Below are 14500 nucleotides of genomic sequence, written 5' to 3' on the forward strand. Positions count from 1 at the left end.
TGGAAATCTTACGATGATGTGGCCGGCTTATTTGATAAGGAATTTCGTCAGCTAACCGGTTGGTGATCCCGCGATTATTGTTGTAATGAGATACGCTGGCTTGTGCCTGCTAGTACTAACTTTATGTAAAGACTCGACATTGTCAGGGGAGAACGAGACTTGATAAAAAATCGAGTGTAATGGTGTCCGGATTTTCTTTTCGTTGGGTGAGATCGAGTATCAGGTTATTAGATTTTTACCACATGAGTTGGGTGAGATCGAGTATCAGGTTATTAGATTTTTACCACATGACCTTATTTTGTGGTGACAATTCATGACTCAGTTTGAGTGACTCTTATATAACATCAGATAATAAATAAAAAAATAATGGATAAAACATACAAGTTTAACCATATTCAATAACTTCTCAATTTTTTTTATTACTTTCTATATCTTATAATTTTTATTTATTATCTTAAAATTATTACTCACTTTACTTTTTAGTTGATTATTATAATCCATTTAATTTTATTTTATTTTTAAGACTTTTCAAAATATATCTTAATATTTAATAAAATTTAATATATTTAAAATGAATATAATTAGAAAGATAATTTTGTTTAATATATGTGAAAAAATAAAATATAAAAACTTATGAAATAGAGAATATTAAAATAATTAATAAAAATAATTTTTTATTATAAAAAATATTTATTATTTAAAAATATATTTTGATTATTAAAAAATATATAATATTTAGTCAATAATGAATTAATATTAATATTTTTTCATAAAAAATATTTTATTAGGCAAAAATTAAATTTAAAAAATAATTTATTATTAAAATTTTAATAAAAGACTATTTTGTGAGTTTGATGAATATTCACGAGCCTCAGTAATTTACCCTTAATTTTTTATTTTTAAAGAAAAGGAAATATCCTGGCAGGCTGGCATATTTTAGTTCGGGAGGTTGAAAGTACCGGGGATCACAATTCCCAAATCAAGAAATCCCAATTTTGGGAACCCTAAAATCTAAACATTCTCTGGCTAGGGTTTTGCACGGAAATGGAATCCCAACAACAGCAAGGAAGCAGCAACAAGAAGAAGACGAGAGATTTGCCCAACTTATCGGAATGCCACTCTTGCGGCTTTCAATTTGATTCTTGCGCTGGTAAGAACAGACTCCAAACCCTATATAGTGAATGGCGTATTGTCCTCCTCTGTAAAATCTGCTTTGCTCGCGTTGAATCCTCCCAACTTTGTTCTTACTGTTTCAAAGGTTCCTCTGATAATTGCTTCCATTGTTGTGAATGTAAGCGCATTATTCACAAAGATTGCTTTTTGGATTATGCTAGTGTTGCTCCTTGCTCTTTCTCTTCTTCTAATTTTTCCGTTTGCGTCGATTGTTGGGTCCCCAAATCCGTTGCTGCCAAAAGGGCATCTCTTAGGCCTAGCAACAGAAAGAAGTCTGCGGTTTTAGGTTTTGGAGATTGCCAGATTAAGTCGCCTGAGGATGTGGTTAGGGAGGCCAACTCTGCTGTGCACAGAAAGATTGAGGCTGATGCTAAGGCTAGAGAGTTGGCTGAGGAGAAGGCTTTAGCTGCAAGAAGGGCCGCAGAGTTGACTAAGGTTGCTTTGGATTCCATGAGTCTGGGAGATGATAATGGCAGTCCAGCTGCTGGCATTGACGATGTAGAATTGGCATTGCAGTTGCATCAAGCAGTGAATAGCTCATCTAGCATTTTAAAGAATATGTGCTCTGTCAATTCCTGTTGCTTGGCCGTACAAAAATCGTTGGTTAGTTCTGGTAAAAGTGTTTCTGACCCTTCCATTTGCGTGAGGGTTTCAGGTTATGGTTCTTCCATAAATATGGATTGTTTGGATCATAAGAGATTTGATGATAGTTGGATTAGACCAAATGCTAAAGATTCTAATGCTGAGGCACAGTTCAAGGAGGGAGAAGGAAGCTGTTCGAACAGAGTGATGTACTCTGAGTCTCAATCTTGTAGGAAGTGGAATAGCCAGGTGGTGCCTGCAGATGAAAGATGCAATGGGAAGCCAGCTGGATATTTGTCCAAGTATAATAGGAGTGCAACTAGAGATGAAAGATATCATGCAAAGCCTGATCGATATTTGTTTAAGTACACTAGGAGAAAAACTGCAGATGAAAAACACCCTGGAGAGCCTGATCGATATTTGTTTAAGTATACTAGGAGAAAAGCTGCAGATGGAAAACACCATGGAAAACTTGATCTATGTTTGGCGAAGTATAGTAGGAGAACACCTGCACATGTAAAACACCATCAAAGGCTTGATCAACATTTGATTCAATATACAAGGAGAACACCTGCAGATGAAAGAAAACATGGAAAGTCTGACAGATATTTGATAAAGTACAGTAGGAGAAAGTTTAGCCAGAGATCAATTCTAGATGGTAGGTCCAATTACTTCTGTGAAGGTTTGCTCCATTAAACTCAGGTGTTGGCAGTTGGACTAATCGGAATCAGTGAAGATCTCTAGTGCTTCACTGCAGGTATGTCCTTTTGTTATGCAAACTTCTCTTGTTCAAGTGACTTGTATGAAGACCAGTCATAGGGGCACTAAACAACAGGTAGTGGAAAAATGTTGCTAAACGGGCGTTCTTTTTCTCATCTTTGAAGTTAGACCTGTTCTGTGCTTTTATAATGATTGAAGATGGATACAACTTGTGTACAATAAAAGAAAATATATAAGCATGCAATATATAATTGCATGTTAAAAGATTATTATTATTTTTATCGCTTATTGCTAACTTCTTTTGGATTTTGAATTTTGTATCTGTATTTTCTTTTATTTCTAGTGTAGGTTTTAGCTTGAGGTTTGTACTTTTGGTTTTCTATGCAGGCATGTTGGAAGAACATAATTTTTTTTGTTCATGCTTCTAAAATTAACTTGCTCGTTCCCATGATATGAATAAGTCAAAGCACCATAATGACAGTGCCTTCTTCCAATTTCTCTGACTGTTATGCAGTTTCCTGACAGAAGAGGTACATTGTATGATGCAGCTGTGAGATTTTCACGGCTATTTCCAATTATTCAATTTTAAAAATTGTCGATATTTTTGTGTTATGCTTTTTGCAGTTCTCAAACAGGCACAAAGTCTGCTCAGTTTTGCTGATTTAGTCAAATATTAAGATGGTAAGAGTCCTGAATTTTTGTAGTTTTCTGTGAAGCGTATTTCTATACTAGGCAAAGCATTGGTTCCAATATTGATTTTCATGAATACCACTTGGCCAATTTGATGGAATTTTGCTTATCTTTTACTAGCCAAATTCTTATTCTTGTATTTAAATAAAACTTGTTATAGGTTTGATAAAGACCATTGGTGCAAATACAACCAAAAACAAATAAGTGTTAATTTTAAACTAGTTGGTGTTGGCTGTATGGATCATTTTTCACCATGTGATTCTGTTTAAGGTTTGTTCCATATCAATATTAAAAATTCATACATTGTTAGTCATACAATCTTTTTTTTTCTTTGGAATGGTTAGCAAAAAGCAATGAATTTTTTTTGGGAACAATCCATTTGGGACATCACAGCTATGATTTGAGGCTGTAGTCTTTTTACCCTTTTATGAGGTTAGGAAATGGATTGTTTATGCTAAAAGATAATCATAGAATCAAGTAGTGAAATTTTCTACCGACCCTTTTCTGATGAATTTTGAATATGAAGCTTTGAATGCTTATAGCTTTGCATTACTAATTAGGTCAGCATGCAGGTCAGACTTTTTACGACTTTTTTGTAGGTTGGTTTGAAAGCCAGGAATCTAGGATGAGTATAAGTAGTAACTGACTTAGGCAGGGTCCACAGGGAGAAAATCACTAAAATGCAAAATAACTGTAGGAAATGCAGGTTTTAGAGGCTATTATGTATTATTGGTCTTGTGAATGCTACCTGGTAATGCTAGTTCGGATAGTCTGCATGGTTTACACCAAAATCTTCTTGCAAATTTGTAAATTTAGCATTGTGAGCTTCAAACTTGACAATAAAAAAGCTAATGTATAGAGGCTCTCAAACGTGTATGCTAATTTGTGTTCTCGGTTTAATCTTTAAATTGCATTGATGTTGGGAAACTTGTATGCTATTTCAATTTGTGTTCTCAGCTTAATCTTTAAATTGCATTGATGTTGGTATAATTTGTGCCCTATTTACTAAGAGAGTACAGTAATGTTCACATGAAGTATATGTGACAAATTCAGTTCAAAGAAAATTACATTGTTTCTGTGTTCTGTCGTCTTGCTTTGCTAGCTTCCTTGCTCTTTTATGTTCGTTTTTCTTATCTTCAGTAGTAAAAACAATTCCTAGCCAACTACCCTCTGTATCAGCGCTTTTGTTTGTCATTACAAGATATCAATGTTCATTTTTATTTTTACAAGAAAGCAAGTCTTAGTGTAGATTTCAATAGGATGAGCACTGATGTCTAAGGTTTAGGCACTGATGTCTTGAAGGTTTAGGGTAACTTCGCCCGCGCTTTGCTGCGGGCTACAATTATTCTTTTCTACTTTGTGTAAAAGTGGAACATATTATGTATGGTGTACTAAATGGACAATGAAAGATCAATGTTTAGATTTTTTTTCATTTTAATTTTGGACAATAAAAGCTCAATCTTTTCATTTGGGTCTAGTTCTAATCAAATTTTAGAAGTAACATGTGAAATTCAATTTTTTAAGAGCAACAAAAATTTAACTATTCGTATATTAATAAATATATTTCAAGCTATAAAAATTAAATAATATTTTTTTTACTAATCACTTAAATTTATTTATAGCCTACTGTTTAGTTGAACGGTTAATTTAATAGAAATACTACATTATTTCAATTAATATTTTAAATTAATATTTTAATATAATCTACAAAAGATAATTATAAAAAAATAAACTTTTTGTCAATTTTAATAATCATTTTCTGAAATTTTTTAAATAAATATATCTGAAATTTTTGATATAGTTAATTTTTAATTTTAATTCGATTTTATTATAACTTCATAAACATTTTGAAGGATTGATGATTTATTTTTTCAATCTTTTTTCTTGCATTGAAAAATATAATTTTTGCGCAATTATAGGTTTAAGTGTTGTAGCCATATTATCTCTAGAAAATAAAGAATTACAATTCTTCTTACTTGGAAAAGAATCATACTTGTTGTCTCTACTCTACTAGAATTGAAAGTCAATGGTCAACTAACTAATCAATAATAGTAATATAATTTATCTCGTCTTATAAATTTAGTCATTTCTATTTAATTAGAATGATTATTGACTTTTAACAGTACGAATATGATAAATATGATTAATTTTTAAGCTAAGGAGAATCATGATTCTTGATTTTCTAAAGTAGTGTTATTTCACTTTACAACTATAACCATGCATAACTTTATACTTATCAATGTCAAAAAAAGGTTAAAAAATAAATTATCATCTTTAAAAATGTGTTGTTTGAAATTATAAATAAATTGATATTAAAATTAAAAGTTAAATTAAATAGAAAAATTAATTTGAGTTTATTTGTTAAAAAAAATTAAGGAATAATTGTTGAAATTGTGAAAGTTTAAGGGTATTTTTTATAATTAAAATATTTTTCTTATCAATGCTGTAAAGAAAATAAGTTATCGACGGTACAAAAAAATAAGTTATTAGTTCTTAAAAATATATTGTATGTCGTTCGAAGTTATAAATAAATTAAAATTAAAATTAAAAATTAAATTAAATGAAAAAATTAATTTGGATTTATTTGTTTAAAAAACTTAGGGGTATAATAATGGAAATTGTTAAAATTTAGGATTTTTTAAAAAATAATTTTAGGTTATATTGAAATATTAATTTAAGATGTTGATTAAGAGATGTGATATTTCTGTTTGATTTAAAATCCAACTTTGCAGAAGATTATATATAAATTTAAATAGTTTAATACAATATTAATGTTATATACAAATTGTCTAAAATAAATGGTGAGCTGTTGTTATAAAACTATCGTCGTAACATAGGCAAGTACTTGATAAACTAATATGCGATTCTATTCGTAAAAAGAAAGATTCGTAAAAAGAAAGATTCGGATGGTAGTGTTTGAAATTAAGAGAAAAAAAATTGGACACTTCAAATCGGCTTCAAGACAGATCGGTTTCAGGTCGGTTCAGTTCGTCTTTATATAACTACTCTTATGCTTTAAATAATTTCTTATATTTGTCTTATTCTCTATTTTATTAACTTAACTGTCGAAATAGCTGTCGTAAACACCAACCATTAGGGATGGCAACGGGTAGGGTACCCGCAAAATTGAGAGTATCCAAATCCGAACCTGATTATATGTAAAATTTTCAAACCCGTTCTAAATCCGTTTAGTATTTTAATTTTATTACCCATATCCGTTTCAAATCCGTTTAACAATACCCGCACAATACTCGAACTCGATTTTTTTACTTCAATTCAATGACAAAAAAATTGATTGCAAACCTGAAGAGAGTTTCAGTCAAAGGAGATGTCGCCGATGCCGATTGGGGAGAGGCAAGGGTTGTCTCCGGCGGTTGTCAGTGAAGTGGGGAAGAGAAGCGTCAATTGGAAAGAGTAGATGTCACTGACCGGGAAGAGAGAAGGAGATGTCGCCGATGCCGACTGGGGAGAGGGAAGAGTTGTCTCCGATTGGGAAGTGGGAGATGTCGCCACACTGGAGAGAGAGAAAAGGAGATATCGCTGACTGGGAAGAGAGAAGATTTATCGTCGATTGGGAAGAGAAAGGAGACGTCGCCGGTGTCGACTGGTCTGCCAGCACTCGTCAATGAAGTGGGAGATGTCGCCGACCGGAGAGAGAGAGGAGATGCCGACTGGAGAGAGAGAAGGAGATATCGCTGATTGGGGAGAGAAAGGAGACGTCGCCGGGGAGAGAAAGGAGACGTCGCCGGTGCCGACTGGGCTGCCGGCAGTCGTTAGTGAAGTGGGGGAGAGAGGCGTCGATTGGGAATTATGAGAAGGGAAGCGGGGGAGAGAGACGCAGACGGAGAGAGAGAATCATGACTCCAGTAAAATAAAGAAAGGAATTAGGGATTAGGGTTAGTTTTGTTAGTATAGCTAAGGGGTTCGGGTAACGGGTATCCGATCACCTAACCCCGAATCCTACTCGAATTCGAGACGGATAAAATTTTTCAAATTCGAATCCGTCCAAATCCGTTTTGTAAAAACCCAAATCCGCCCTAATAGGGTTTGACGAATCGGGTACCTGTGAAAATCTGTCGACCTACCATTCCTACCAACCATCTCACAAGACTAATTATAAATTATAATATAATTATATTCGTCGGCATTAAATATATTAGTTAATGTATATAGTTTGGAATATATTTATTGAAACACAAACTCTTTTTATTTATTATTTTTTAATATATAATATGTTATATGTAATAAGCACACCTACCAATTTTATATTCAATTATTTTTTTTTTTTGATTTAGCGAGGTTGCTCTTATATGGTTGTTATTATTATTATTATGGGCTTGTTGCTAACGAAAATGCAAAAACATAATAAATATAGTGCGGTGGAATTAAAAAAAAAAACATATCTATAAAGTGTGGTAATTAAAAAAATAAAAAAATAAATAAAAAATTTAAATACTTTACTGCACCTTTAAAAAATATATATTAATTTACCTTATAATCCTTAAAATTTTATAAAATTTACAATTTAATTTATATTTTTAATACAAAATAATTTATATTTTATATAAGTTTTATATTAAATTTTTTATTTGCTATCTAAATCTCTAAATTTTTAAATTTTAAATTCTTTAAATTTTAATTTATATCAAAATATTTATAACAATTTTGTATTAAATATTTTTTTCATTATGTAAATCTGAATTCTTAATTTATAAATTTACTAATTTTTAATTTATATTAAAATATTTTATTGCAGTTTCATGTTAATTTTTTTTAAATTTCATAAGTTAATAAATTATTTGTATAGAAAAATTTATATAATTTTTAAAAATATATTACAATTGCTAAATATACGAAATAAAAAAAATAAAATACAAACACTTAAATTAAATTTTATATATATATATATATATATATATATATATATATATATATATATATATATATATATATATTAACATGATAGAAAAAATATTAATGTAATGTTAATAGAATATTTATTTCATTAACATTCATTATTGGACATAATAATTTAGTTGTTTGAATTTCATTTTTTATAATAATTTAGAGTCTTATATTTTAAAAAATTATATAAAAATAAATTCTTACCTTAACAGAGTGAAAAAAATATTTAATATAAAAAAATAATTAAATATTTTAATATAAATTAAAAATTAATAAATTTAAAACTGACGGGTTCAAAGCTACATAATAAAAAAAATATTTAATACAAAACTGTTACAAGTATATTGATATAAATTAAAAATTATAAAAATTTAGGGTTTAAAAATTTAAGATTTATATAATGGAGAAAATATTTAATGCAATACTGTTATAAAATGTTTTGATATATATTTAAAATTAAGAAAATTAGAGTTAAGAATTCAAAATCTACTTAATTTTTCATGAGTAACACTAAATTTAAGAGAATAAATATTTTACTAATAAAGTAAAAATTTAAAATTGAAAATATTTATTATTTAAAAAACATAAATTAAATTATAAAATTTTTAAAATTTTAAGGATCATAATATAAATTGTATTAACTTTTTTTTCAATTTCTTTTTGTTTTTCTTCGACTTGTGTACTTATTTTTTTTCTATTATAAAATGTGGTAAACTTTATTTACTCTAGAGAAATAATTTTTTTAAACTAGAATTTAGAAATCATTTTCTTTTTTTTACAATTATTGGGTAAAAAGTCCTATTATTATTATTTACTGGAAATTGATTAGACTTTTTATATATAGTTAATTCAAATCATTTTATTATTTATTAATGATGTGATATAATAATCACTCAAAGTAAATTATGAGTTGTCACCATAAGACATAATTACATGGTAAGGGTTTGATAAGCTGATACGCGATTTCACCTATAGAAAGGAAGACCTAAATACCGTAGCGCTTGGTTATTCACCAAGACTCACCTTCTCCCGGGCAGGTCGAGTGTTCTTGGAAAATTACCGTTAGTGGATGTAATCTAGTAGATCCCACTACAACGACAAATGTGGGATTTCCTGTTCACTAGATGATACCAGTAAGATTTTTAGGAGATTCGATAACCAACTACACTTTCTTGTAGTATAAAAACAAATGTGCACATAAATCAAAGTATACATTCTTACATACATTCTGAGCTCAAAGCAATTCATGACATTTGCCAATTCTATCAGTTTATTGACTTGAGTGTCGGAGTGGCTGCTTATAGGCGCCAATCACCTCACATCTTTTCTTTTGCAGATTGACCAATTGCAGTTCAGCTCTATTTTCATCCACGTCATTTGATTCCGTTACTGGAAACTCAATTGAATTTTTCTTATTCATTTGGATTAAATATGGTTTCCTGTTCACTTTTCCTTCTATTCTCCAAAATGTCTAAACATTCATGAGCTGCTGCTAAATTTGTAGTCAACAAAGGGGCTATCATCTCTTTTACGCCTGGTAGTGGATAGAACATACCATCCCTGGTCATTGAAGCATAACTTAATAACCTGAATAATGAGCAGATACTTTAGTACATTAAAAAACTATGGGCAACTCTCAAGCAGTCCTCAGTACTAGTGAGTGGATAAATATATAACATTGATACTTTTCTTAAATATATTTATATATGTATATGCTATTTTATTTATTTAAATGGGAAATGATAAAATGAATTTGTATTTCTTGAATGAATGAAAATTGAATTCAAAGCACAGCTGAATAAATAGCCGATTACAATCTGTATATGCACCAACCAGATAGCACCTTGATGACAGGTGATTTATTTTCAGTTTAGTATATATTTATACTGTCTTTGGGAGAGCGCTTGATATACAAACAGTCTTTGGGGCGTATGTCAGGTGGTCACCATTTAGGGTAGCTCTGCACATGTGTATGACCAGTATTTTATTAGTTCTTGGGCCAAAATTGTCATCATAGAGCCTAAAATGCCAGCATTGCTCTCAAGCTGTCATTATTTTATCACACTTAAGATGCCAGCATTATCTACAGGGAACATGTTATGAGTGTATGCAGATTTTATTTTTCACAGTTATAATTTTTGGATTCATTATCCAGCAGTGAAATCTTAGCATTTTATATTCAGCTTATTTTATATTAATTGAATTAAATTGTATTTATTTAGTTGACTTATTTTAGCTAAGTATTTGGTACTATTAAATACCAAAATTTTATCTTTTTCCCTTTGTTATTTAATTATCCGCTCACTGAGTAGTTTGTACTCACCCCTTATACTTTTAATATTACAGATCCTTTTTGGTGATTTACTCCTAGCAGTTTACATCTCCTAGTTTTGTCCTTTCTTTCACTTCGTCCGCTTAGAGTCTAGTGGAGGTCGGGCCAATTCTAAGTCCCTTGTAACTTCTTTTGTAATTTGAAAGATTATGTACAGATTGTATATTCAAGTACTGAATGTATTTTGTTTAGTATAAATATATTATGAATTGATTAGATCAGCCATCGGTCCTCTCTTTTATGTTTAATATTTTTAAAATTATAGTAGGTTACACGTATTTATATATGAAAATTCTATCAGTTTTTTGAGTCATATTTATCTCTACAGATTAGAGAATGGGTGTGACAATAAGGCTCGAGAGGAGGCCATTCATGGCTCTCAGAATAAGGGAAGAAGCTTTCATTGAGACCTCAAGTATTTGGACGGAAGCGATCCAAACACAATCCAAAGGAAAGGCTAAGTTGGAGGATGAAGAGTCGTTAGATGAGACTCCAAAAGACGTCGACCGAAAGCTGGTCCATCCTGTGCATAGGTACCAAAAGGAGTAGGAGGAGGACAATGGCCTGAAGGATGCCTTGTCCTTGTTGGAGGAGATCCTAGCTGAAACCTTCCCTATTAAATTTAAGCTGTCAAGTTTGGACAAGTATGACGGAACAGCAGACCCTAAGAGTCACTTTGTGATCTTTAGAATGATGATGCAACCTTAAAACATCAATGACTTTGTGTTGTACTGAGTGTTTCCATCCACACTCACAGGTTTGACTTAGAAGTGGTGCCAAAATCTGAGCCCAGGTTCTATTCTGAATTTTACTCATTTTGCTATGATGTTTAAATCCATATTTATCACCTGCATTCCTCCTAAAAAACTCTTCTTTGACTTGTAAAAGATTTGTTAAGGAGAGAGTGAGTATTTAATGAGTTTTATTTCACGTTTCAATGCTAAAGCAATACAGGTGGAAGAACTAAAATCATGAAATAGCATGTGAGACGCTGAAAAAGAAAACTCGCAAAAGCAAACATACCTCTATCATTGCATTTAGGAGGCAATTGCCTTTGAATAACTGCAGAAATATTTTCTCCCACATTTACCCTTTCATTTTTAGGTAGCTTTTTATTTTTAGTGCAAAAATCCTTAAAAAATTTTATATATTTAGGCATTTGCTTAATAACATTAACTAAAGGAATGTTTACCTCAACCTTGTGAATCGTTTCAAAAATTTTCTTTTCTTTTTTTTTTTTAGATCTTGCGAACCTTTCTGGAAAGGGTGATGGAATCTTGAACTGGTCTGGTGGTTTTTCTGTCTTCTGCTATCTTGGTGCAAAATCTGTAGCTTACTTTTCAGCGATTTGCCTAGGGGTTTAGGCAAATCATGGTTCAGGGTCATTATTCTGTAGTTCTTTTTCAACGGTTTGCCTAGGGGTTTGGGCAAATTGCTGCTCAAATCCATCATTCTGCAATACTATCCCGCTGATTTGCCTAGAGATTTGGGCAAATCGCTGGTCAAATCTGTCATTTAGCAGTACTTTTTCGCTTCTCAAGATAATAGCTCTGACATTCTATTTTGGGTTAACCTTTGTTTGTGAAAACTATTTCCTTTGTGACTCTAGCCTACTCACTGATGTGGCTACTTGGCTTACCTGTCATTCTAAATTTTGCACAGAATTAGCGAGAGAATTAACAATATTTTCAAGAGGCATACCTTTCTTTTGGCGGGCTGTTTGTGCAAAATTCCTTTGCTGATAATTTTAGAATTGGTTTGCCCTAGCATAACTGAATTTCGAGTGCTCTCTCCAACCTGGGTTATAGGTGTTAGAGTATGGATTAAATCCCCCAAATACATTAACTTGTTGCTCTTCCTCTTAAAGAGAAGGACACATGTTGGTTGGATGTCCTACCATGGCACAAATCCCATATGGCCTTATTTGCTAAATTTGATGAGCTTGCTAGGCCTGTCCTACAACAAGGCTACAAACAACAGAGGTTAGATTAGAAATCTGTGAAGCTAAGGAAGATGTACTTACCTCATTTACTCTCCTTGGCAATTCTCTTTGATCTCCATATTGCCTTGAGGCTGCTACCATAGTGGAGATTAGGTCTCTTATGGCCTAAGGTGTCTTATCTTCAATCGATCCCCCACACGCTGCATCAATCAACCTAGTTTCGGAAGGTAACAAACCTCCATAAAATTATTCATTTAGGGACTTATCAGAGATGTCATGTTGAGGGTAGCTTGTGCACAATTGTTTGAATCTCTCCCAATGTTCATATAGTTCTTCAGAGTCTCTTTACTTGATACCATTGATTTCTTTCCTGATGCCAACAGCTTTTGAGATTGGGAAGTATTTACTCAAGAAGACTCTCACCATCCCAGTCCATGAGGTAATGGATCCAGGTGGCAAGTAGAACAATCAATTTTTGGCAAAATCATCAAAGGAGAAGGGAAAGACCCTTAATTTAACATGTTCTTCAGAAATACCTTGAGGCATTATTGTTGAGCATACAATGTAAAATTCTTTAAGGTGCTTGTATGGATCTTCATTTTCTAGACCTCTAAATTTTGGAAGAATATGAATCAGTCCAGTTTTTAACTCAAAAGGCACTGTCAAAGGTGGGTATATGATGCACCATAGTGCTTGATCACCCACGGGGGTTGCTAGTTCTCGAAGAGTCATTTCTTGTGCTATTGGAGCTCTTACTCCAACGTTTTCAACTTCAAATTCAGAAAGGACAATAGCTGGTTCAAGAGCAGTAGCTGCTGCATTTTCTGCCTCTTTAGGTGTTGTTGCGACTGCATTTATAGTAGCTGGTTCAGCTACTGTTTTAGGGGCTAGTTCTGAATTTTTTTTTAGCAAGAATTTCTGATTTTTGGGCTGGTTCTAGTCTTGCTACTACAGGTATTCTGTTTGGTATTTCTGGTGCAGCAGTTTGTGTATTAGTTGCAGCTGAATTTGTCACATCTGCAACTGGTTGTGCAGCAGATTCTCTTTGCGTCCAGCCCTAGTCATGAAAGGAAAATACATTAGTTTAAATCAATTTTCCGGCAACGGCGTGAATTTTTTATGGGTGACGAAACTACAAAAAATAACCTATTAAAATATCAACAATTAAGAATTGCATATAGTGGTAATATAATCGAATTCACAAGAAATTAATACTATGACTTTTCAAACAATGACTAGGGCAAATAAACAAGGAAAATAAAATAAGGAGAGTTTTTATAATGAGTAAAATAAAAATTAAAGCAAATAAAGAAAGTGATAATTAAAAGAGAAATAATTCAATATAAACAAGTTCTAGTTGAAGTGTGGGATCTATTTCAGTTTGGGAATTGATAATCGATACTTGAATTTTTTTATTTGTTTCAATAAATTAGTTTTGCTTATGGAAGATGCTCCACGTAACCAAATCTCTCCTTAGGTTTAGATTAATTAGGAAACGTTCACTAATTAGTCCATACTCAACAAATCGCCCAAAGAACGTTCTTAGGATTTTTACTTATCAACTGTCAACTGCTTTAAGTAATAGAGAGAACTAATTCTAACTGGCCAGCCGTGTGGTGGGTTTGAGTTAGATTGTGTAATTTCTTAGTTGTTACACTAATTATTACTTGTGTTTGAATAATCTAAACAATTATAGACTTCAAACATCCAAACTGATAATATACTACTTTGAAATTAAGAACAACGGGCCATATTGATCCAATAACAAATCAATAATAATATGAAGAACATAATTTGTATAAATATTGAAAAATAAAAGATTAACAATGGAGTTTAGATCTCTCAATTCATATAGAAACTAAAATTTCTTCCTAACTTCAACTAGAAATGAAATTTTTAGCCACTCATGTCTTACAAAGAAGAAACAAAAGAGAAGACAGATAACAAGGGTGATTCGGTGCTGTCCAGAATCAGCTCTATGATGATGCCCTCCTTGCTGCCTTCAACGCTGTGTTTAAATAGGTGTTAAAACCCTAGCAGCAATCCTTTTTGGAATGGAATTGTTCTTTGATTTGATTTTGAATTTCTTCCTTAGATGTGTTTCTTCATGAATAGAAGTCCTTGATTTAAGGAAAACTTTGTGCCGCATGTTGGAG

General features: G+C 31.8%; 1 protein-coding gene across 1 annotated transcript; it reads left to right on the forward strand.

Annotated features, from left to right (window-relative positions):
• The first annotated feature begins 924 nt into the window (after positions 1–924).
• Positions 925–4597, forward strand: LOC110613726. Its single transcript, XM_021754986.2, has 3 exons — positions 925–2512; positions 2863–3005; positions 3100–4597. The coding sequence occupies exon 1, from the start codon at positions 1045–1047 to the stop codon at positions 2449–2451; it is 1407 nt and encodes a 468-aa protein (XP_021610678.1). The 5' UTR covers positions 925–1044; the 3' UTR covers positions 2452–2512; positions 2863–3005; positions 3100–4597.
• Positions 4598–14500: the final 9903 nt, after the last annotated feature.

Source organism: Manihot esculenta, chromosome 4 (genome assembly GCF_001659605.2).
Source record: "Manihot esculenta cultivar AM560-2 chromosome 4, M.esculenta_v8, whole genome shotgun sequence".
NCBI lineage: Eukaryota > Viridiplantae > Streptophyta > Magnoliopsida > Malpighiales > Euphorbiaceae > Manihot > Manihot esculenta.

Excerpts from the sequence above, each read along its gene's own strand:
- LOC110613726 (XM_021754986.2), top strand. The coding sequence starts at position 1,045 with ATGGAATCCCAACAACAGCAAGGAAGCAGCAACAAGAAGAAGACGAGA.